This window comes from Dermacentor andersoni, chromosome 1 (assembly GCF_023375885.2).
Source record: "Dermacentor andersoni chromosome 1, qqDerAnde1_hic_scaffold, whole genome shotgun sequence".
NCBI classification, from domain to species: domain Eukaryota; kingdom Metazoa; phylum Arthropoda; class Arachnida; order Ixodida; family Ixodidae; genus Dermacentor; species Dermacentor andersoni.
In genome coordinates this window covers 146,826,172-146,851,614 of record NC_092814.1, presented here as the reverse complement: position 1 = coordinate 146,851,614, position 25,443 = coordinate 146,826,172, and the positions used below count along the sequence as shown (strand labels likewise).

Here is a 25,443-nt window from a genome sequence, read left to right as displayed (position 1 = left end):
GGGAGCTCCTCCCCTGCTGGTTCTCTATTTCTTATGGTGAGGGACGCGCCCCTTGATTCCCTGGGTCCACTGGCCCCTGTTAATTCTCAATACATTTTACATTAGAAAAAACAAAACAGACATTCACAATAATTTAACATGTGGTCATCAATATCTTGGCCGAATAGTGCTTCTCCATAAACCACAGAGATGCACTATTTGGCTATTCATGAACACATGTTGCAAATGGTGTGCACATTTGTTTCGCTTCCTCTGTTCAAAGGTGCTGGGGGTGCATGTGGAAGTAAATTTGTGTGTGGAAATTGTGCAAACTTTATCGTGTGGTATCAGTATTGCAGCAAGCAAAATAATTGAGTAAAATTTACTTTGCTTATGCAATATAATTGTACACAGAAGCATTGCTGTGTACAATAACTTAACCCCTTCAGGTGCCATTTAATTGTGTCCATTGAAAATTTAGTTTGACCACATTTCTTGCATCTGTAGAAACATAAAAGCATACAGTTTTGGAACAGATATAAAATTTTCACTTCAGTAAATTTTCTCGAGTTTTCAAAATGTGCACTCTATGCGAGAGTTCTCTACGGGAACGTTGGACATGAGAATGTAAAGTACTTTATGTTTACTGCATAGCATGTCTGTCCAGCCACTTGAAAAAGATGCCTGATGTAAATCATTGTGAGAAACAATGAAAGAAGTGAACCCGCTATGCTATGGCATACTGACACCAAGAGCAAAGCCATCTACCTTAATGCAGACCCATTTTACTAAACGACTGTACTCACATTACTGAAATTTGCAGCGTGGGTCCGACCAGAAGTGATTCAAGATCTGTGAGATACATTTTAAATAAACTGCCATCCGTGCTTTTGCTTTTGATGTGGTATATCCTTACAAGCACAATTGCGCACAAAGCACTTGAAAGGGTTAAGAACACTTGATATAGATGCAATGGCATGAAATAAACAATAGCTTGATGATGCTCATTGCAACTATGAAAAGACTAATTACTCACTCCCCATAGTTAATTTGGCATCTTCTAAACAGCTCAACAGCAAACAGAAGCATTTATTTCGCATCGCAAAAGTTTCTAAATCCTAATGTGGATCGGAATAAATATTTAGCTATTGAAAAAAATTTAATGCTCCAACCCAGAAAGCAAACATAATTTCTTTAACAACGTGCTGCCATCTGTGCTGCAATGTGACCCAAATCTATTTTGGAAAACAATTATTCCCATTGAATCTGTACAATTTTCGATCGACTCCTCCAGCTTTCCTCTATTTAGACGTTGCTGACGTCCTAAACACATCTGTTTGCTCAGTTTTCATCAATAAGTGTACTGATAATCTTCCTGAGGCCCCAAAATTTCTTTACACACCCATGAAAAGCATCGTTGTGAACGTGCAGCGGTTTATTAACATGATTGACGAGCTAAAAAATTCGTTAACCGGTATTCATGGTATCAATGTCAAGGCCCTCAAGAATAACCTACATTCTTGCTTTCATCTTCCAGCAATCTCTTGCTACCGAATTAGTCATGGTTGATAGATGAGTGGAAAGGATCATTACAGGGGACGTATTCTGCGATGATCGCTTCGGTGATAATATTGCCTTCGTGTGGCGTAGTGCTCAACCAGCCAATCAGCTCATCCGATTTTGCTCAACCAGCCAATTAGTATGCGCCTAACGGTGATACTCTCGCTGAGGTGACACTATCACCAAAAGTGATCGTTACAGAATACGTCTCCATGGCAAAAAAGATGACCAATCCTTTCCGCTAAACTACAGGCCAACGTCACGTAATTATCAGCACCTGCTCTAAAGTTAGGGAACACATAGTTTATTGTCAAGTTGCTATCTTTCTATTGTTTTTAATTTCTTTCAACCTAACCAACATGGCTTCCGCAAAGACCTCCCTTGTGAAAAACAGCTTGCTCTCTTGCTTCATGACTTGCACTGTTCTTTTGATTCTAATGTCCCTATATTGATGCTCCCTTTCTTGACTTTGAAAAAGCTTTTAATGAAGTGCCCCACTCCTGTCTATTACTTAAGCTTTCACACGTCACCTTAATTCATCCAACTGTCGTAGACCGGATTCAAGGGTTCTTTACAAATCTGCAACAGTTTGTTTACGCAAACTCTTATTCATTCGGCTTTTCATATGTACATCCTGGTGCACCTCAAGGTATTGTTTTAGGCCCCTCCTTTTTCTAATATACATTAGTGACCTTTCTTTCAATCTTTCTTCTAAAACACACCTTTTTGCTCGCAACTGTGTAATTTACCACCCTATTGCCACATCAAATGAAGCGTCTCTATTCTTCAGCATGACCTTCTACTACGTAATTCAAGAATAGTGCAGTAAATGTTGCTTAATGTAAGCAGAACAGTGATACTCTCATTTCACCATTGACATAATATATGCAGCAAACACCCACATTCTTAACAATATAACATACCATGACTGTTGTATTAATAACGTCGTGAATTCTGCTAATCATGTTCTTTCTTTTTTATGGCTTAACACAGTCCTAGCACCACCTTAGCTAAAACTTCTTGCCAGCAAAACCCTGACATAACCTAAGCTGGAATATGCATGTTTTGTGTTTGACCCTCACCAGTCTTGTTTAACTAACACCTTCAAATTAGTCCAATGCCAAGCCACATGATTCATAGTGTCCGATTACTGTTTCATCACCAGCGCCTTCACTTTAAAATTCAAGCTTGATTTATCCCCGCTAACCTCTTGCCGTAAAATTACCCGCCATTGCAGGGCACTTCGTCATGTCCTCATTTCTAATTTCTTTATTCTCATGCGCCCCCCAATCCCATTACTGTGGATTATGTTTTGTCTTCTTCTTCATCAACTGCCTGAGCACGCCTCACTTCCCCCACCCTTGTTCTCATCTTTCCCGCGGTGGTATTTAAAAACATTTGCTATAGAGGCTGATTCGATGGTGCCATTGGTACTGACATACCAGACAGTCTTTAAAATTCCCTGTTGGCTTGCTGTTTTGACAATGGAGAATGACCCTCTGTGATTTTAGCCTGAGTTCGACAGTTCTTTTCTCATTAGCACCAAGTGTCCAACCTCTAGTCTTGGTGTTGCTGTGTTTTGTTTTTTTGTGTGAAAATTTCTTTTCATTCTTTCATGGTACTTTGCTCTCTTCACTTCCTCTCTTCTGTCAGTTGCACCACAGCTTGAACTCCTAGAGACGTGCCGGCTGGTAAATAGGTTGGGTTCCCAGTAGCAGCCAAGAGCGGTGTGCATCCCAGAGCTGTTGTATAGGAGCGGGTATGGTAAGCTACCGCCGCTTTAAGGCAGCGTTTCCATTCACCTGGGAAATCTGGATACATAGTTATGTGCTGTTTGATGTCGCAAATAGCTTACTCAGCTAGCCATTTAGCTGCTGGGTGATATGGTGCTGTGAACCTGAGCGTAACTCCACATTGCTCAGCCCATTCCTTAAGTTGATGGCTCCAAAAAGCAGGTTCATTATCTGACACTAATGCTTTCACGTTGTCAAACATCGACAGCTTAAAAAGGAGATCACACTGTTGGCATCCTCCTTCCCCGGTTTTGCTGTCACCATCCTGGTACACTCATCCACACACAACAGGAATGCTTGAGTTTTCTTCATGCCTTCAGACTTTTTTCGTAGCTCAGCGAAGTCCATGTGAATAGTTTCGAATGGTGAACTCGAGTGCTTCGGTTGAGTTGATTGTTTAAGCTTTACATTATTCACCTGGCATTTGTGACATGACTGCACGTATCTTTTTGTGTCTTCTTTCATGTGGGGCCATGTGAACCTTTTTGACAGTTCCATGTATTGTGGTAAAAGTCCAGAATTTTTGGAACCAGTGTGGGAGGCGTTTTAGTTCTACCTGTCTGTTTCTGTTGTAAAGGTTCAGTTCCTTCCCAAATTTTGGCAGCACCTATTGTTTTGTGTTTCACATCAACAAATACGACCCTCAATCTGGACATTGCATTGGCATCTTTCATAGAAGCTCTTGGAAGGTGATTCACTTCAAAGCCAAACTCTTGAAGCTTGTTGACCCACCATGCAACTTTTCCTGGCTCTGCCATTTTCAAAAGGTGGGTGAGCATCTCATGATCGGTGCACAACTTGATTCTGGTACCTTAGGTAGTACTGAATTGCCTTTAAAACGGCTAGAGCTTTCTTCTTTGTCGTCGTGTAGTTCACCACCACTTTTGTTAAATGAGTAGCTATGGTAGCTAATTACGCGTAGCTGGCAATTATTTGGCTGGCTTGCGCCTCGCTGGTATAGTATCGCTCCCATTCCGTAGTGTGAGGAATCTATAGTGAGCTCAAATGGCAGAGCAAAGTGTGGAAGTCGGAGAACTGGATTGGACGAGATAACTCGTACCAACTCTTTGTTGGTCACCTTGTGACAGAATGGTATGACCTTTTGTGTTAGCCGAGTCAGACACTTAGTTTTGAGAGCATATTCTTGGATAAAGAAAACTTATGTAATGTTTAACAGTCTTGGAAGAGAACAGCAATTTACAATAGGTAGCGAGGCACTGGAAGTGGTAAGGGAATACATCTACTTAGGGCAGGTAGTGGCGGCGGATCCGGATCATGAGACGGAAATAACCAAAAGAATAAGAATGGGCTGGGGTGCGCTTGGCAGGCATTCTCAGATCATGAACAGCAGGTTGCCATTATCGACCTCAATATGAAAGTGTATAATAGCTGTGTCTTACCAGTACTCGCTTACGGGGCAGAAACCTGGAGGCTTACGAAAAGGGTTCTTCTTAAATTGAGGACGACGCAACGAGCTATGGAAAGAAGAATGATGGGGGTAACGTTAAGGGATAAGAAAAGAGCAGATTGGGTGACGGAACAAACGCGAGTTAATGACATCTTAGTTGAAATCAAGAAAAAGAAATGGGCATGGGCAGGACATGTAATGAGGAGGGAAGATAACCGATGGTCATTAAGGGTTACGGACTGGATTCTAAGGGAAGGGAAGCGTAGCAGGGGGCGGCAGAAAGTTAGGTGGGCGGATGAGATTAAGAAGTTTGCAGGGACGACATGGCCACAATTAGTACATGACCGGGGTCGTTGGAGAAGTATGGGAGAGGCCTTTGCCCTGCAGTGGGCGTAACCAGGCTGATGATGATGATGATTCTCGGATAAATGCTCTAAAATGTCCTTGCTGACCCCGAGGACATGTGTAGTGAGTGAACACCAAAAGGTTTCACGAGTTTTGCAAGGCATGCCACCGATTCTTCCTTTGTGTTCTTTTTAGTGCCATCCAGTACTCTGCCCAAGAAAGTTACCTTGCTCTTGAAGAATTCACTCTTCTTAAAACTGACCTTTAGGTTCGCCTCTGACAAAGTTGCGAGGACATGTGCCAAGTATTGTTCATGGAGACACTCACTCTTGGAATACACAATGTGTGCATCCACCTATGTAGACATTGCAGAAGCAGCCAATGAATGTATCCAGAACTATATTCATGATTTTCTGAAACCAGCTGGGTGAGTTCTTCCATCCGAAGGGGAAGTGGTTGTATTCGTAGATCTCAAACGGAGTTGTGAAAGCCATGTACTGCTTTGTATCCTCTTTAAGGGGGGACACCCCACTTAAATTTTTATTTTTTATTTGTGGCCACAATTTGATAAAACTTCCATCACTTATGTATTTTAACATGCTGATTTCAAATATTCAATTGGTTTTCCCATGCAACAAGTACTTTTCAAAATATAAGCAATTCATGTTTTTTTGTATGGACTAATTTGGAGGCAAGTTCTCTCTACAATGCTGGCTGTTAATGAAGGAGACTGGCACATCAAAATGATGTTGAATGATCAGAGGTTGCAGTGCTACAAGAATGAATGTTCTAAACTGATTTATGCCGAAGTTACAGCATGTCAAACTTTTGTAAGCAGAAGGCATTAGTGAAACCCTGGAGAAATTATTACTTTTTCAAAATTTCTGTAATGATATTTGTTCACATTTTAGGCCTACTGCACTCCTAATTTGTCCACCTTTCTGATGAAAAAAGAATTAATGCAATAAGATGAGTAGAACCAGAGATATCGTCACTCCAAAACTACACTACCATCAAAAATGTCGTTTTGAGAAAACGAGAAAAACATTTCAGGACATGTTCATAGTGATTACGGCAAATGCTTGAATACTAAATTGATCAAGGATGATACAGGGGTCCAACCAGGCAAGAATGAAACTTTCGCTTCTTTAAGGGGGACACTAATTCAAATAATGTTCATGATGTTTTCCATCAATATTCATAAAACCTTCCATTCTTGTTAAGACTTTTGTGCTGATTTCAAATACGTAATTATTTTTCCAATAGGCCATTTAGTTCTGAAGATAAATGAAATTCATTGTTCATAATTTGCAGAAACAATAGGGGGGGGGAATGCGCTACGAAATTCGTACTGGCACATGCCTGGGTACTAGAAAACATAAGGAACATAATGGTAGGAATACTATTTTGATATATCAAATATTAGTAATTTTATAGCAATTCAATCTTTACTGTTCGAATTGTGGCTACCTACTGTCTGATCTAAAGCAGAATTGAAAATTTTTAAAGCATAAATTCCAAAATCTGACCCTACATTGTGTACAAGTGAAAAGTCGGTGTTTTGAGAAAACGAGAAAAAAGGAATACATTCACTTTTAATCAAAAGTGCAGAAATAATTTTGCATTACTTTGCAGTGAAAGTGGCTAAATGCCACCAGGAATGTAGTCGCTCTGACCACGGCCACCCAAATGCGGCAAAAACATCGTTTAGCGCCGTTCGCCGATTCCCGGTGACTTGCATCGCGCGCGCGGCAAGGTTCACGAGGGTCGAGCTCCATGCCGACGCGATATCGCCGCGACACGCGCACGTGATAACGATCTTTATGGCGAGGCCAGATTACCGTTCGCTTTTGCCTACTGCGACGCTGCCGCCGCACACCTTGCACTTGACGACATCAGTCCGCTCACGGAGTCCTACTGAGGAAAGCGAAGCCTGCCTCGGCGTCGACTGGCGCGGCTGCAACGCCGTCGGCGCGAGTGAGCAAATCCAACACCCGCTTTGTTGCTGGCGTTGACGCAAGAACTCGAAGTTTTTTTTGAGCATTCATCTCCCTCTGCAGCAAATCTGCACGCTGCAACATTGCAGTGTCACGCCGAACGCGGCCGCTGTCCGTAACGATTTCATTTGTGAGCTGACTAGGCCTACTTCGGCATCGTCCGCGGTTTCGGCATCATTTGCGGTTGGCGGCGAGCTACTCTCGATGCTTTCAGAAGGAATGGAGCGCTTTTGAAAGTTATAAGCTGATCGCTTCTTCTTTTTGCCGAACTTGTGCCTCGTGGCGAACTTTCCCGGTGGATCGGACATCGTTGGGCATGGTGCCAACAAACCTACGAGACGCGCAGTCGCGTCGCCTGCGGTGTGGAGCAGACGATGGGAACCTCGCGCAGCCAACCACAGCGCGCGTTTTTGGTCACGTGCGCTAGTCAACGAATCGGATCGCGCGTTCGGGCTTTTTTTCTCCCCGGATTTCAACGTCACTGGCGTACCGACGGAGTCACTTTTGGCGGGAAATTAAAGAAGGAAGGGTCCTCTTTCCAACGAGACCAAGATGGCTGCGATCGCGCGCGTAGATAAAGAGCTACGCGCCGCGATAAAAAGGGCTGTTTTTGCGCGGAATTCAGCTCACAGTGATGTTATAAATTGATATTGCGGACGAAATACTCTTCCCCGAGATTCGAAACTTGGTGAATTAAAGGAATATTAGCTGTAGATGTCAAAAATTTCGTTTTCAAAAAATCGATTTTTTCGCAATTTTTTCGCCGCAAAGAGCCGTGTCCCCCCTTAAAGGGCCCCTCACCAGGTCTAGCCATTTTGACATGGAGGAAGGAAACTGAGGAGAGGCCCTACCCCCTCCGCGTGCTAGGAGAAAAGTGTGGAGGAAATGACGTAGTAGGTTCTCCTTTGTTTTGCTGTTTTTTTTTTATTTCTTTGCTGTAGTGGCCCTGCCTTTCGGGCCAGAATGGGGGCTTTGTTATTGTTCTGTGCGCTGTGTTGCTCTGTAGGTTTCGTACCGTGGCAAAGGCGCCGTGCGGGCAGGTTTGCGTTGGTCTCCGTGTTTTGTTGCGCTGCGTTATCTGGACCGTGCTCTACCGGATGTTGCTGTGGCCAGGTGGGACAGGAGGAACTAAAGTTCGTGAAATGAATGCGCATGCAACGCTGTACGCAATGTACCGCGCCACGCCAATGACAACGGACGAAGGAATATCCGCGGGAAATTTTGCCCTCTTTGGCGGAATCATGCTAACGTGCTAACGATTGTTTAGTATTGCTGCGGAGCGCGCGGGTCCGAGCAGCACGGTTGCGTGCAGCGCGACATGGTTTCGCGAGAAATGTAAACAAGAGAGGAGAGCTGGCCCGATAGGCGGAGCAACGCCATGAGCAACGCCAACTTCCATCTTCACTTTCGCTTCACAAAGAGTGACGTCAGGGCCTCTCCTGAGTTTCCTTCCTCCGTGCATTTTGAGCTGACAAGTGCAGAGCATACATTGCGCGATAACAATCGTGTCTGCAAAGTATTACATTGCTACGCGCCGCGGAAAGGCCTGAAATTTCAATCCGAACGCCATTTCCCTCTTCACTCGCGGCGAATCCGCCCAGAGAGGGACGGTGACGTAGTCGGGCTCCTGCGCCTACGTAATCGTGTCAGCAGTGTGACGTCGCTCGTGGTGACACGTGACTTCGAGAATTATTCAAGACATCTGTTATCTGTGCGATCTGTTGCTTGAATTGACGAATTGAAGCTTTGAGAAATAATAAAATGTGCAAACGGAATGTCTGCGTGTTTTTTGTTTCACTTCGCAACGAAGCAAGAGAGATGTACTTCCGGTTCGTCTGTTTGTTTCCGCGGTCGTGCGGTCACGTGCACAGGTACCGAAACTATGCTATTTTCTACTGTGTTCTAGCGCGTGATCACGCTCTGCGATCCGCTTGTTCTGCCTCAGTATTCGTCTAGCACTAAATTATACCGCTAGTCATGTTTCCTTGTGCCAAGCGCGCAAAATCGTGCGCTGCGCGTATGAGAAAACTTAGGTGAGGAACTTTAGAGACAACAGCTGGCGCGCGACGCCGTCGGCGGAAATGCGTAGCACCGAGAACAAAAAAGCGAGGAGCAAAAAAAAAAAAAAAATCAAGGCGGGGCCTGTGACGTATGCATCACGCGATCCTCGAGTTCCGGTATGGGAGAACGCAGGGAAGGAATTTTGCTTGCTTAGCCACCCTACTTAGGCTAGACAGGGCGAGTGGAGAGAGATTGCTTGGCAGCGGAGCCCGCCTGCTGAAATCATGGGTTCTCGGCACTGAAATATTTCTATCTCGGCTACTAATGAGCCGATTTGAAAAATTTAGGGGCAGAACGCTCCCTAGAGGACACGTAACAACTTCCAGCATATAACCAAAATTTGCTATTGGGCCTGGTGAGGGGCCCTTTAAGTGGTACTTTAAAAAAAAATCTATCAATCCTAGAAAACCCTGTATATCCACCTGTGTCGTCATTAATTCCATCTATTCTAGGCATAAAAAATAAAATGAGCTGTGTCTGCAGTTGTTAATTGCTCCGTAATCCGTGCAGGATCGGAGGCTTCCATCTTCCATGGGTGCTATCGTCATCGGTTATGCATATATGGTGATACGGATGGATGGATAATACTTGCGTCCAACATCTTCGCAAGCTCTTCTTTCAGCCCTTTCTTTCCTCTGGTGAGGTTGTAAGGTTTCTTGCATACAAAAATGTTTAATGCAATTGGCATTATTAGGGTACTTCATGCACTTTCTGGGACTGTCTGTCTGGTGATGTCTCTGACCGTTTTACCGCCAACTTATTTGCGTCACTGGGTAGTCCATGGTCTAGTGGTTAGAGCATCGTGCTGCTGTAATAAGAGAACCAGGTTTGAAACCAATCGTAAGGCCAATTTGGGTTACGGGTATATGACACTGTGTATGTGCTGCTTATCAGTTAATTTTATTTAGCATACCATCAGGACCATTATGGCATTATAGAGGGTAGCATATTATCTAACCATTTCACGTACCAACCTGGGCTAATGGGAGTGGGTAGTCAATGGTCTAACATGGATAGTGCATCAGGCTGCTGTGCTGATGCAAGAGGATTCAAAACAAACCGTCGGAACAACTTGATTCACTTACTATATGGTTCACACTATATTAGTCATATCCATAGCAACCAAATTACTTAATCATATTTGTATTTATGAAATAAACTGCATCTTTTACTGCTCCCACAAGCATCTGTGAGCCATTATGGCAGGTTATGTCTGTGCACAGGCAGGAAAGAGCCTTTGCACATGCCGTTTTAGCTTGCTTAAAATATGCACTCTCCACACACTTGCACTCAGTTCTGCTGCCATTAGTACTGCATGCAACCGTTTAGAGTGCAGTTTACCTGAGGCAACAGCAGTATTTATTAGCTGTTTTCGGTCATGGAAATGGCATATGTGGCTTTTGCATATGGATCCATGCATTTTCATACCAGTACAAGTCTACTGGCACATAAGATGCACATGCAGCACAACCTACTCATAGCCTGTGGAACAAGGGAAATTGAATTGCACATTTGTTGCAATGTTTCAGACAACTAGACATGTTTATTAAATGCACTAGCTGCTGCAGCTAGCCGGCATGGTATAGTATGCTAGCTAATACTGATCCACTAGTGTCACAATGCAATGGTCCTTTTCAGACTCTGAATATGATGCCAAGTGCTTTTCTTCAACCAAACAAAATTTTTACAAACCAGCTGTGGAAGCTAGCGCAATTGTAGTAGCTATAGTAATGCTGGATTACTTAAAGTGACGGACGTTACTTGAATGCAACATCTAAATGAATAAAAATCATTAATTACACTTTTAATTAATTAATTCACAGCACATGTTGCAATTTCCAAATTAAAGCCAGTGGGGTCACAAAGTGTATCCATTTAGAATGAATCTTCAGGTTGACACCACAATACATCGGCCTCCCATTACTGTTGTGCTCAAAACAACATTTTCTTCAGAAAGTGGAACAGTGCATTTTATCTCAAGTTTGACAATGCATATCTCAAAACCATTGCCAGCCTCACTATTTGCTCCTAGTAGATATGCCTTGCAAACTTGACAGCTACAATTTCCAAATTACAATAATTAGTTTAAGAGTTATTATCTTTGCTAATTAGTTGGTTATGCATTTCAATTTATTGGGCAAGTCCACTGCTTTGAGCAACCCGAATCAAGACTACACACTACCTGCCATGGGCAATATTTGAAAATTCTGTTCTGGAACGAAAAGACACCCTGTATAGTTATTCAGTTACAAAGAAACATTAAGGAGAGAATAAAGAAATCTGTGAGTCAGCATATGCACTACCAGTTTTTCACGAAACTGCTATGGTGACTTGATTTCAAACATCTTGCAATCCAGCAATTAAGAGAGAATTCAGCCTCTATTTGACCATGTTAGATACAACTTAAGAGACATATGACCCAATATGACCCAATCAGTGCAAATTCGTGAGGCTTAGGTTGCTTGCACATTTTCAAAGTCTCCATCAGCAATGCATCAATGAAGAGAATAGCACTCCAAGACCGAAAAAAGGCCTTGGAGAGGCATCAGAAGCTGAATAAATAAACGTATTTAAGAGCCTACAGCTAAGGTAAACCTCCATCTAAAATGCAACACCTTCAATTACACCAAAAGCAGGAAGTAACCAGGACTGCAAGAAACCACACACTCACATCTGAGTAAACAGCAGCCGCTCCTTTCTTCACCAATGCCGCTGCTTGCTCTGATGCACGACGAAACCACCAAATTGCATATTTTTCTATTTCTTTGATAGTTGTGCTAGCTTGAGATGACACCTGCCAGTCTGTGAGTGCCACTGCAAGTAAAAAAAAAGGCATACGAATTTGTGCTAACTTCGTCACAGGAACAAGAACAGCTTTAGTTATAATGGTACCAGATGAAAGTTCAAAGCAAGGCCAATCCTGCAAATTACTAGACATGCCGAGTTAGCAGAAAGGTTGTGAGTGAGTGAGTGAGTGAGTGAGTAAACTTTTATTTGGTCCAGCAAAGCGCGATAAAACGCGCACCCGGCTAATCCCACGACGCGACTGACAGATCTAGTCTGCCGGCCCGATCGCGGGCGCGCTGGACGGCCAGGATTTGGTCCTCAAAGACGGGACTTCGCAGGAGCACGTCCCACTCTTCCTTGGTGAACTTCGGGCCCAGCGACCCGCACTCCCAGAGCATATGAGGTAACGTAGCTACCTCACCACAGGCAATCAATCCCTTCAATCGCCCCGACGTGTGCAGGTGAGCCATGTGGCATTCATTTTGGTTGAACCCTGAAGTTATTCAGCCAGCAAGCAAGACAAATACCATTATAAACCATTGGAACTGACATATCACACATCTTTTTAGGCAGATGACGATTATTGTGTGGCAGAGATACACCCCAAAGGGTTTAACATTGCCTAAGAGTGTAGAAAAAGTTTACACTCTTTGGGGCTTATATCTCGTCCCCAAACACTCTAAGAAAAGTTTACACCCTTTGGAGTGCCCCTTCTTCCACACAACGATAATCGTCATCTGCCTTGATGTGTTTCCTTTCTTTAACGCTGCGAGCCCGGTACTTTCCAGTAACGAACGACATGCGCGTTATCAGCATGATAGCATTCCCGAAGGGAAAGTTGCGGGCGCGGCGTTTTCAAGAAAGGAAACGCATCAAGGCAGATGACGATTATCGTTGTGTGGCAGAAGGGGCACTCCAAAGGGTGTAAACTTTTCTTAGTGTGTAGACAAAGGTACAGTACACCCTTTGGGCTCTATATGCCACACAACGACAATCGTCATCTGTCTTGCTTGCGTTTCCTTTCTTGAAAACGCCGCGCCCGCTACTTTCGTGTTGGGAATGCTATGGCATGCTGATAACGCGCATGCCGTTGGTTACTGGAAAGTACCGAGCTGGGCAAGACAGATGACGATTATCGTTGTGTGGTAAAAGGGTGTGATTTTGCTTAAGAGTGTACACTCTTAGGCAAAGTTACACCCTTTGGAGTGCCCCTTCTGCCACACAACGATAATCGTTATCTGCCTTGATGCGTTTCCTTTCTTGAAAACGCCGCGCACGCCACTTTCCTGTCGGGAATGCTATCATGCTGATAACGCGAATGCCGTTCGTTGCTGGAAAGTACCGGGCTCGCAGCGTTAAAGAAAGGAAACGCATCAAGGCATATGACGCTTATCGTTGTGTGGCAGAAGGGGCACTCCAAAGGGTGTAACTTTGCCTACACTCTTAGAAATATTTACACCCTTTGGGCTTATCTTGTCCCACAACAATAATCGTCATCTGTCTTGCCCGAGTTTCCTTTCTTGAAAGCTCGGCGCTCGCTACTTTCCTTTCGAGAAGCTGCGTCACACTGATAACGCGCATGCCGTTCGTGACTGGGAAGTACCGGGCTCGCAGCGTTAAAGAAAGGAAACGCGGGCAAGACAGATGACGATTATTGTTGTGGGACAAGATACGCCCCAAAGGGCGTAAATATTTCTAAGAGTGTACACTCTAAAAACAGTTTGCACCCTTTGGGGCGTATATTTGTCCCACAACAATAATCGTCATCTGCCTTGCTTGCGTTTCCCTTCTTGAAAACTCGGCGCTCGCTACTTTCCTGTCGAGAATGCTGCGTCACATTGATAACGCGCATGCCGTTCGTGACTGGGAAGTACCGGGCTCGCAGCGTTAAAGAAAGGAAACGCGGGCAAGACAGATGACGATTATCGTTGTGGGACAAATATACACCCCAAAGGGTGCAACTGTTTTTAGAGTGTATATAAGAGTGTAGGAAGTACCGCGCTCGCAGCATTAAAGAAAGGAAATGCGGGCAAGACATGACAACAGCAGCGGCTGTTGTGACGCAGCTAGTTTCGCGTGCATTGAATCTTACTGTAGGAAACGCGACGAGCGATTGCCAATTGAGTGATAACACGGGAGTACATGTAGCTTGCGCCGGCAGAACGCGCAAAAGATAACGCTGAGAAACCCAAAACCAGGAACCTCGTACACTCTTAGGCAAAGTTACACCCTTTGGCTTGCCCCTTCTGCCACACAACGATAATCGTTATCTGCCTTGATGCGTTTCCTTTCTTTAACGCTGCGAGCCCGGTACTTTCCAGTAACGAACGGCACGCGTGTTATCAGCATAGAACAGTTTACACCCTTTGGATTGCCCCTTCTGATAACGCGCGTGCCGTTCGTTACTGGAAAGTTCCGGGCTCGCAGCGTTAAAGAAAGGAAACGCATCAAGGCAGATAACGATTATTGTTGTGTGGCAGAAGGGGCAAGCCAAAGGGTGTAACTTTGCCTAAGAGTGTAAAGTCTGTCATCTAAACGACTGAAAATAGGCTTTGCACCCATACATTTGTCTTGAGTGCGAGTAGAAGGCATTCTGCGAGCGTCTATTGTGGTATAAGTGGGAGCGTGTGTTGTAGCCACATGTGTGTGCGTGGCGTACCATCGCGTCGGCTGCGACCAAGTTGTGTCGAATACATGCAGTCGCCCGTGTATTTGCGCTCCTAAAGTGCAGGAAATATAAGGCCCGAGAATGGGAGAATGCTAGAAAATTTCGCTATATTTTAATTTTCTTCGTATATTATTTATTTATTTCTATTTATTTACAAAATACTGCAGGCCCAAGCTAGGGCCCATGCAGGAGGGGTATCAGAAGGGTTTACACAAGCACTGGTAAAAACATCAAACAGAAATCATCATAGCTAGATCATGAAGAGAGAGAAAAAAATAATATATACATAAAGATGACACATAAATGAGCACCTTATGGCCGTGAAAACAATTATAAACATTGCAACTTTAGGAAAAACAGACCTTTGCAAGAAAAAAACAAGAAAAGCACTTCACATTATGACGTAGGTGTGTCGAATGAGTCACTGTTCTGAAGCATACATAGCCGCAAAGCGTTCCAGTCTGTAATCGTTCGTGGAAAAAATGAAAACTTTAATGTGTTAGTACGTGTTCTCGATTCAGCATGACGATTTCGAGTCAGTCGTGACATCAGAGGTTGGATGTACGGAGCAGAGTCTAATGCGAGATGGTTGTTTTTCAAGTGAAAAAGAAACTTTAATCTCAGAATTTTGCGACCTATAGCTTAAGTTCCTGGATATTATTTTGTTGCATCATAAAGGTTGGGGAGTTCGTCATGCGGTATCGAGAAAAGATAAACCGAATGGATTTACTTTGAATCATTTCTAGAGCATCAATGTTTTTCTTAGTGTGTGGGTCCCAAATAATACACGCATATTCGAGGGCAGGTCTAATGATTGAATTATAGGCCAACAGCTTGACGGATGGAGGGATTTGTCGAAGTTTATGTCTGAGGTAGGATAACTTACGGAAGGCGGATGCGCATATGTTAGATACGTGGTTATTCCAACTGAGATTATTTATTGTTATTGTTACGCCAAGGTACTTATATTCGCTGACTTCTTTGAGTTGGTGAGATGATAGCGTGTATGGAAACGAGAAGTAATTTTTCTTTCTCGGTACATTCATGTACACTGTTTTTTCGGAGTTCAGCTTAATTCATACCCCATTGGTTGCACCGCTGATAAACATTATTCATGCAATTATTTAGAAGCACCTGATCGTCTACGCTGCAGTTTCCTTAAGCATAACGCAATCGTCAGCGAATTATGGTATTGTTTGGGATGATACGGGTATTTTCTACGCAATGTATGCAAAATGGAATTGCTTTTGTTTATAATGTCACCCATTCACCACTTTCTACACGCAGTTTTCCTACAAGTTCTAAATATCGAAATCACACATTGCTCATGTAATTTACTTTTTTCAGGTGATGCCGTCCTGTGGATATTTTTACGGGAAGTACTGCTGCTTAGCTGATGCCACAGCATTGAATGAATTCGCAAAAAGCCCGGAACGAGCATTTATATAAAGCAAAATAAACATTTCCTCATTTCACACGTCGAATTGGGCCTAGCTTTGTGAAATTGCACGTTTCACAAAGGACAGATTCGATGGGGGCTTGTAGAGGTCGCTCGCAGTCGTATTTATGTTACTAAAAAAAAAAAATCGATTCCTCACCAAGACAACGTGGGGTTGAGCAGTAAAAGCAAAAACATGCCGCGGAGATCAGCGCAGCCGGCGTAGCTCGTACCAACTAGCGTTCAAAAAGTGCGCGCCGAAAACCGAAATCGGAAGTGGGGGGTTGGGGGGGGGGATCAAGTTTTAATGCTAGCCGCATGGTGCGCTAGAGTCTATTCGGCCGTTAACCCCTCAATAATTTCAAAGTATTGACAGGCTTTGATCCAGCCAACGACGCCAGTGATAGGCTGAACGGTGACATGTGACCTTGCTCCGTCCCTTTGCCGCCATGAAAGTTCCTGCGCGCCGGGCGCAGTGATGCCACGGCTGTTGATTTATCAGTAGATCTACTGATGTTTAAAATTTTCTGCTGATTCAGTGATAAAGCGCTTGAATCTGCTGATTTTCTTGCTTTTCTACTGAAACGAAAGCGAAATCTGCAAATTTTTCAGTACAGGAGGTGGATGGATGGTTATAGAGGTTACAGAGGATAGATGGATAGATGATTGAGGCTCAATTCTTTGAATCGGGTGGCGGCGGCGCGCGCCACCTAGCCTTTAATGGTTCTATATGCATGCATACCTATATATTTACTCCTTTACTTTTGCGTTGATATTATCCACCAATCAGATAGTCTCCGTTTAGTTATTTCTACCTGTTCAAAGTCTATTCTACTTTCACTGTCTTTAAAACCCAAAGCTTTGAATAGTTCCCCGTTAGATTCAACTGCAGGGTGAAGTTGTTTACAAGCAAGTATCAGGTGTTCAGCCGTTTCCTCCTCCTCTCCACACGCCTCGCACACCAAATCTATCTCCTGGTATCTGTCTCGGTACGTTTTAATCCGCAGTACACCTGTCCTGGCTTCAAACAACAATGAGCTTCCCTTAGAGTTATCGTAAATATTTTCTTTGGCTATTTCTTGCTTAAACGTCCTGTATGTCTCCAATGCCGATTTGGTTTGCATCTCTGTACTCCACATACCCCTCTCTGTCTCCTTAACCTTTTTCTTGACAGATGATTCCTTACTTGTTTCCCCGCTACTGCCCAAGTATTTGCTTGTCAATTTTCTAGTTCGCTTCCTCCACCTCGTGTCAACATTCCTCGTGTATAAGTAACTGAAAACCTTACAGAGGTTATATTACAGAGGTTGTATTAATGTGATACCACCTAGCGAGGGAAAAAAAAAACGTGGTTGGCTCCGAGGTTAACACTCCTGCGTTTCCAGACTCTCAAACGTGGCGCTACCTCTGTCTTTGAGCAAAGTGGGGAAAAGGCATAGAGTTTCTATGCTCTATGGGAAACGGTGAGGCGGTGAATTTGTGAAAGTGTGTGCACTACCGAACTCCACAACTATAAAACCACCACCACCACCACCACCACCACCACCACCACCATCATCATCATCATCATGACCAACCTATTTTTATGTGCACTGCAGCACGGAGGCCTCTATGGAGGCCTCTCCCAGCGATCTCCAATTACCCCTGTCTGGAAGATACTATACTCTAAAGCTTTCAGGTACTAACTACCATCTGACGCCTTTGAATAGGCCATCGGAGGGCTTCGCTGTTTTTAAATTCGTGCTTGACAATGGCTCTCTGGATCCCCGGGTTTTTCAAAAGTATCGCTAAGAGTCTCGGGGTCAATTTTGTACTATTTCCTGGAAGCTACAACACTTCAACAGAGTACTAATATTGCTAATATAAGCGCTGAATTCGTGGGCTCATAAACTGAGTGCAAAAACTGAAATTAAAAATCTACTGATATCTACTGATTTTCCGCGAAAAAATCTACTACTATTTTTTAATGTGTCGTGGCAACACTGGCCGGGCGAAGTGCGCGCGTTTTTCCTGTTGTGCTATGCACATTTCTGCGATAATTTCGTTCTGGTAGGGCCGAAATGCCTTGTTGCTGTGCGGTTGGGTGCCGAAACCGGACGAAGGATGGCAAGAAGTTATTTTGCATCCCGCGCGGCAACCAGAACCTAACCAGAAGAAAAGTATGGTTGCACAGAATTTAACGGAAGGACTTTAAACCGTCGCTAACTGCACGACTATGCGAGGCAAGTAACGTAGAGCGGCACCACGGTGTAAGAATATACGAAGGTGCGATAGTATACACGTGCGTGTGTCGAGCTGTGATAGTATTTCACTCGCGTGCATGAATGTGGATGGCCGAAGTTTGCGGTGAATATTTATTTTAGTTAGTTATGAGCCCGCTGAATAGCTCAGTATGACCTAGGATGCGAAAAAGCAAAATGCCTTGTTGCTGTGCGGGTGGGTGCCGAGATCAGACGGAGGACGGCAAGAAGTTATTTTGCATCCCGCGCGGCAAACAAAACCTAGCCAAAAGATAAATGTAGTCGCATAGAATTGGTCGGAAAGACTGAACCGTCGGTAACTGCACGACTATGCTAGGAAAGTAATGTAGAGCGATACGAAGGTGCGAGAGAAACTATACTCGTGTGTGTGTGCAGAGCTGCGATTTAGTACTTCATTCGCGCGCATGAATGTTGACGGCCGAACCTTGTGGAGATTATTGATTTTAGTGCATTATGAACCCGTTGACTTAGCAAGTACGGCATGATCCTAGCATGCAAGTAAATAGTGTGGCAGAGGCGCTTTAACTCGCTGACAAATATCCGCATTGCGTTACGTGCGCAATTTCAACAAATTTCAGCAGCGAATTCTACTTTTATACTTTCCTGTGTTTGTGCGAGCGTTATTAACTGCGCTTCACAATATGTCCAAAAAGCTATCCAACTCTGCATATCCTAATCGAATTTGGTGCATTGCATATGTGAATAAATAGATTCCTAAGTGCCTGCATTACTCTGCTTTTGAAAACAAATTCTGCATAGCCACTGCTATCGGCCATCAAATAATAAAGTGTAATACAATATATCAAAGTAGATTACATACAGCTGCGAGCTCGTTCCTTCCAAGTTTCCCTTACGCTCGAAGATGTTTCAATAATCGGCGAATCCATTTTACTGATGAAAAACACACAACTGCAAATTGCCAGCAAAACACAGGGCAGTAATATCTAGGCCAATCCGCGTGCGTTTCGTATAAGGGTCCTCTAATTCTTACGGCCCTTAGCGGTGCACGGAGGCGAAAAGGCATAAACTCAACAATGCGCGTCATGATTCAAGTTCACGTGGCGACGTCACACGGTTCCCGAGAACAGTCAACCGCATTCACACACGCGCACACACTACGCTCGATGTTGGTGTGCCGCGAGATAAGATCGCTCTGGCAGCCGATCGAGGAGACTCGCTGACACGATACCACCGCTTCAGAATGTCACGACAGTTGCACTGCCTCGTAGCATTGGACCGCAAGACACAACAGTCGTCGTGTAATCGCTACACGACAGACACACTCAGCGTCAAGAAGACTGTTGAGCGTCAAGAAGACTGTTGGCGCACTCGTTTCCACACACATACACAAGATGTTTAGTTACCGTAAGGGTCGCACGTTTCAGCGACGTTATGTCGAAAGTTTTTCGGTCCAAGCGACTGTCGGCCTTCTTTTTTACACGAATTCTTCGTTCAAAGTAACCGCTCTGTGTACGCAGCACACTTACAAGCAAAATACTTAACAGAGCGAACGGGACTAAGCGCAAGCAATCACCAAGGCTCGCGCGGTGATTGAGCGCAAACAAACGAAATGTAAACATGCAGAATCGAGGCGATCAAGCCCTCATTCCGCTCTCTTGAGCGTTTTTCTTTCAGCGCTCATTTGAAATTAAAGGACTAGATTTAGCAGTTCGGGCCCTTCTTTCGTTTTTCACCACAGTCAGGCACCAGTAGGGTTTATTTCCGCGCGCGTGCAGATATTTTTTCACCTCACGAATGCCGCGGCGCCGCAGTTTAGCGTGGGCGCCGTCTGCTACAGGAACTTCCTAGGTGGCGCGCGCGGCAGATGTCGCTACCTTGAAAATTATAGAGGGACCTTATGCGGCCGCTGGGCTCTATGGGGGTGTCTGCTCGTGTTGAATGTCTTTCTCTCTGGTTAAAATATTATTCGTCGTATTTACGAACTCTAGCGTTACGAGCAAGCGGGATAGTTCGCCACATAAGCCGCCGTACTTGCATATGCTAACAGCCCAAACACGCTGTCTGCATCAGTGTTGCTTGCGATTTCAGTTTTTTTGTTTCTGAATCTGCATGAGCTCCGGCTATAAAATCTTAAAAAAAAGTACACGGGTACATTATTTGGTCTCTGCTGGTGTCTGAAACGATGTTGTACCCTCTTAAATAAAGTGTGCACCCTTTAGGGCTTATCTTGTGTCACTACGATGATCATCATCTATCTTGCGCGCATTTCCTTCTTCAACGCTGCGCGGAATACGCGTTATCAACGCGACATTGCATTCCTGAAAGGGATGTACGGAGCGCAGAATTTTCAAGAAAAAAAAAACGCATGCAAGGCAGATGACGATTATCGTTGTGGGTCAAGATAAGCCCCAGAGGTTAAAACTTTTTAAAGAGTGTACCGCTAGCACAATCAACGTTGGTCCTTATGAGTTTAGTGGCGCCAAATTATGCGGCGAATGTTAGAACTTTGTCCAGTCGGTCCAGCTTGAAAAGAGGGCGCTGGCTATGACACGCTTGCGTCAAGCAACTGCCAGGGATGTGGGTATGTGGACTGGAAGTCAGGTGGCAGCGCATGCGCAATTGTTCATTTTCTGGACTTAGTCTTCAACGCAGTTGTGCTGTGCCGCTATTGAGTCTTTGTCGCCATAGTTGAAGTGATCTTGGGGCCGATCATGTTAGAGATGAATTCGCTTGAAGGCAGCTCGGCGGCAGGGCTCAAGGTAAGTGAATTGTGATTGTAGGCCGAGAACTGAACACAAAATGCTGCACTGCTTATTCTTTGAGGCTACTTCGTGGCTTCCAGCCTGATGAGGCCGCTTAGGCACAGCCAGCCGCATTTTCTAAGTCGCAATGGCGACGAATATTCTAAGTCCAGAAGTGGCGGTGCTAGTAGGGCTCGTGAATACTGTGTGTTGGCGTTTGCTTGATCGTGTCAGTGTTTTTAGAAACTGTTGAAATGTGTCTAAATAAAGGGCAGCATTAATTTAGAGAATATACTTCTGTGAACAGTTCGTAACTTGGTGTTCCATTTCGAAACGCGACGCAGTGTGACGACCGGTGCTTTTGTCTTGGTGAGCTTTCAGTTCGAAGTCTCGTTGCAGCAGCCATGCACACTTGAGGCCACTTTTGTTTGTACGGATGCGGTTTTCATGTTGGGTGGTGTAAGCGTTTTCGTTAAGATCCTACTCGCGTAAAACTTAACCCCGTTTCTTTTCTTTCTTTCTCTCTCTCTTTTCTCCTTTGCAGTCGCCAAGCGGAAGCCACGGGGATTGCGGCAGTGTCTCTCATGGTACGGTCTGGATTTGGGGAGAGCTTTGGCCTCGCTGATGCCTCGTGTTGCTTACGGCAGTATCGGGTTCATTGCGTCGTGAAAGCAGATCTTGTAGACGCCTGCGTTACCCTTATGCTCCGTAAATGTGTAATGTCAGCCTAAGGGAAAAGGACGCTTTTCTGGCCTACTTCATTCAGGAATGATTCGCTTTGCTCTCCGGCCAGCGTAGAACAAACGTTTTGAGATGTTTTAAAGGCTACTGTAATGTCTTTAGTCGGGCCTGGATAGACGCAATGAATAGATAAATGCGCTCAACATTCCGATTGAGGCTGGTGAAAATTGAATCGGTGCCATCATCTGGCCACTGCGTACCGCGTGCACGAAACGGCGCACGCAATTCGGAGCTCGCATTTCCGAAGGATGTCCACCTAGGGACTTCTCACGTCAATTACCCACCGTGATTGCTCAGTGGCCATGGTGTTGGGTTGCTAAGCACGGAGGTCGCGGAATCGAATCCCGGCCACGGCGGCCGCATTTCGATGGGGGTGAAATGCGAAAGCACCCGTCTACTTATATTTATGCGCACGTTAAAGAACCCCAGGTGGTCCAAATTTCCGGAGTCTCTCACCAAGGCGTGCCTCAGTCAACTCGTGCTTTTGGCACATAAAACCCCCATAATTATATATATGTATTCTCACGCCAGTTGGCTTCTGCCGCCGGATCCTTTGCCGTTCAAGCCGGCACTGCGCGTGGATGTGCGTTGCGCCGTGACCGAGGTCGGAGGAGAGGCCTGTGTGTGTCGCAGCGCAGCATGTCGGTTTTGTTCTCCTTTATGCCATTCGCGGCTACTTCGCAGCCTCTGCGTTCAACGTCACATTTGAAGATTGCCTGGCCTAATGCTGTAACGGCTCGGCAACCTTATGTGCGCCGTTTCTTTTTCGTTCCTTCCCTCAACTACTACACAAACACGCACTTCTATTTTTCCGTTACGTGACGTTGTTTGTACTGCTTGCGGCACGTGTGCTTCTGCGTGGGATTTTTATCGCATACTCTCGTAGGTCCCATTGCCGCCCGGTGCAGTTTTCTGCACGATGAGACCGCGATGATGTGCCAGAATTTAACATATGCAAGTGATTTGGTGGGGCGAAGCGATAACATGGAGCATTCTTGCAAACGCTGTCGCCTTCAATTTTAGATTGTTTTCTTGACCAATAGTTGTGTTGTCGCCGTTGCAACACCCTCATGGAGCGTTTCCGTCTGGTTGGCGAAATAATTAGTGATATTGGTTGTATTGCTAGGTTAATTTTTATGCTTTGGAACTAGTTAAGGGGTTGGCGGCTAGGTTATGTCGTAACGCGAAAAACATCTCGCAGGGGCTGAATTATCCATATACACTAAAAGTTATCTCTCTCTCTCTCACACACACACACACACAGCTGAAAGTGGGTAAAATGGTTTAATTGGCCCCAGAGAAGGTGATTCGCAGTGTGGTAGGTGTACTCGTGTAACACTGAACGCCCAGTGAGTAGGGTCATTGCATGTTGTAAATGACAATGCAATGCTTCCCGTTATGGTATGAAGCTGTGCTCACGTTGACTTGTTTCACCTGTGTGCCCTAGAATTAAGGTATCTTTATTGTGTTGTTTAAAAATAGTTATCTGGTTTACATGCTGTTAGCATTATAGAAGTGTGCAAATATTGCATTTATTAATACAAAATGAAGTCATTATTTGATTCAGTAATTAAGAATTTCTGAGTGTTTAACAATATAAGAATGCTGTGCTGGTTGGAGTCTTCAGATAGCAAGACATGTGGAAGTAGTGCATTGTAGGCCTTTTCGGGGCACTGGAGGTTCCTATTTTCTGAATTTAGGCAGCCACTTGCGGAGCCTTATGACACCTATTCCCTGCCAGCCTCGGTCCTTTCTCAAGTGTGGCAGCAGCCTCTGAGTTTTTGCTACAAGGTATATAGTGATCCACCGTGAAGGGAACTCGGCCAGAAATGTGCAGCCATTCTGCAACCCTGTTCCAAATCATCCTGCTGTGGGAGTCATTGCTGCGCAGATGTGCCACTTAATCGAGTGAGCAACTGCAACAGCAAACTTTTTGCAAATCTTGCAGTCATGGAATAGTTTGCATCGTTCTTCTGCTACTTGAAAATTTGTATTTATGTGAATTTTTTATGTTGATGATCCTCACCATGGTCAGGGTTAGAAAAAGATATTCTACTCTGGTTTTACTTTTCCATATCTGCCATTATCCCTCCGTGATAGGCCAAAATGGCTCAGGCCCTGCCCATACAGCCCATGTTGACATCACTACAGCAGCACATGTTATGCTATCTGTGTATATCAAATCAGTTAATGTGATGTACTAGTACATAGTAAACTGGACTCCTTTTAAATGAATCTAATTTGTTTCATTACTGTCATTGTCATGTTGATCCCACATAAAACCGTGCATTTGCTGCTCAGACAAGTTGCTCATTACTTTTTTTAGAAATAAAAGAAAAAAAAGGCATCACTTTGACACTTGATGAGTTTTGTGTTTTTGAATGTTTGTAATCAATTGGAAACTTCTGTTATTCAGCACCCCAAGCTGATACTGAAGCATTTACACAAATTGGCTTAAAGGGACTGATCACCGATCAACACATGCCATGAGATATTAGTAGAAATTAAAAGATTGATTTATAGTTATATAATCGAGCATGCTGTTCACAATTTAAGTTCAAATTATACGTATAAATTGGCATGGAAAGTCGCAATAACCGGCTAGTGGCGGGAACTGGCGGTGAAGCCTTGGTACTTTAGATGTAGTATAGGAGATTATTGTAGATAAATTTGCAGTGTTTAAGTATCCCATTGTTTAAAATTGCAATACTTAGGCTTTTGCGCTTTATTCTTTGCTATTATGACGTAAAATGCATGCTAACAAACGGTGCTGCCTTTGTGGTAATGAATGGAGCGGCAGAGCCATTCAATGCATGGTGACATTCATGAGTGCGGTTGTATGTGCACATTTGTGAGTTAGTACCAGTGCAATAGCACTACTGGCATGTCCTACCACTTAGCTTGGCTTGGCTAAAAATTAAAAGTCGTGCGCATGTAAACAGCAAAAACATGGCCTTTGAGATTAGCTTCTGTTTTTTGGAGAGAGCTGTCACAGGAGTGTAGATTTGGACACCAATTGTAAAAATCTACACTTCAGAAAACATGAACCACAGGAATACTGGCTTGATAAACAAAATATTACTTTCTTACAGCTAGGGTTGTATTTGTCATTTGCTTTCCACAAATGCCAGCATATAATTGCTATTGCGCTCACCTATCACTGTTTCCAGCATGTTTCTTGAGCACGACTACATCAATGCAGATACAAACATTCTGGTAAAAAATGTTCCACAATGTTTCCCACTTTACCACTGTATGATTGGACACACAGACCGGTGCGCTTACTGCTGCATTAAAGAAATGGGCACAATAAAAATACTCAGTCCCTTAAACAGTTCCTAAATGTACCACTGTCAGACAGGCAAATTTATTGCGACAAGGTATAGGAGTGAGCTTGTTAGTCTGTAATGAAAGCGACTACAGTGCATAAATGCACTAGGGACGAATGCGATTGGCGGTCATGTGTTCACAAATTTATGTATATGTATCTGTGAAACTGAAAATTACCTTTAGTTGGACGTGAGTACTTGTCTGCCCTTGTTATTTGCCCATTGTCTGTTCTTGAGCGAGTGTCACTTGGGGGTTGATGTAATTTGGAGGCTGTCACCCTAGTTTTAAAGATGCTCTCAGCTTAATGCACCTGATGACAATTGCTTGCAGAAACCTTGCTTCACGAAGCACCAGCACTTAAAGAAGTAAATGA

The 25,443-nt window shown here is 44.2% G+C and overlaps 1 protein-coding gene and 1 long non-coding RNA gene across 2 annotated transcripts in view; one reads left to right on the top strand and one right to left on the bottom strand.

Moving 5' to 3' along the window:
- Positions 1-25,394, bottom strand: part of LOC126544879 (uncharacterized) — a 36,228-nt gene extending 10,834 nt beyond the window's left edge. The window contains exons 1-3 of the long non-coding RNA XR_011893582.1: positions 22,267-25,394; positions 11,815-11,957; positions 9,736-9,951 (exon numbers count right to left, since the gene is read on the bottom strand). This is a non-coding gene — a long non-coding RNA (uncharacterized lncRNA). The remainder of the gene's footprint in view (positions 1-9,735; positions 9,952-11,814; positions 11,958-22,266) is intronic.
- The window catches only part of LOC126544835 (DNA topoisomerase I, mitochondrial-like), a 91,834-nt gene continuing 87,288 nt past the window's right edge, over positions 20,898-25,443 (top strand). Inside the window, exons 1-2 of the mRNA XM_050192331.3 lie at positions 20,898-21,017; positions 21,544-21,586. Coding sequence (XP_050048288.2) covers positions 20,970-21,017; positions 21,544-21,586 — 91 coding nt within the window. The 5' untranslated portion in view covers positions 20,898-20,969. The remainder of the gene's footprint in view (positions 21,018-21,543; positions 21,587-25,443) is intronic.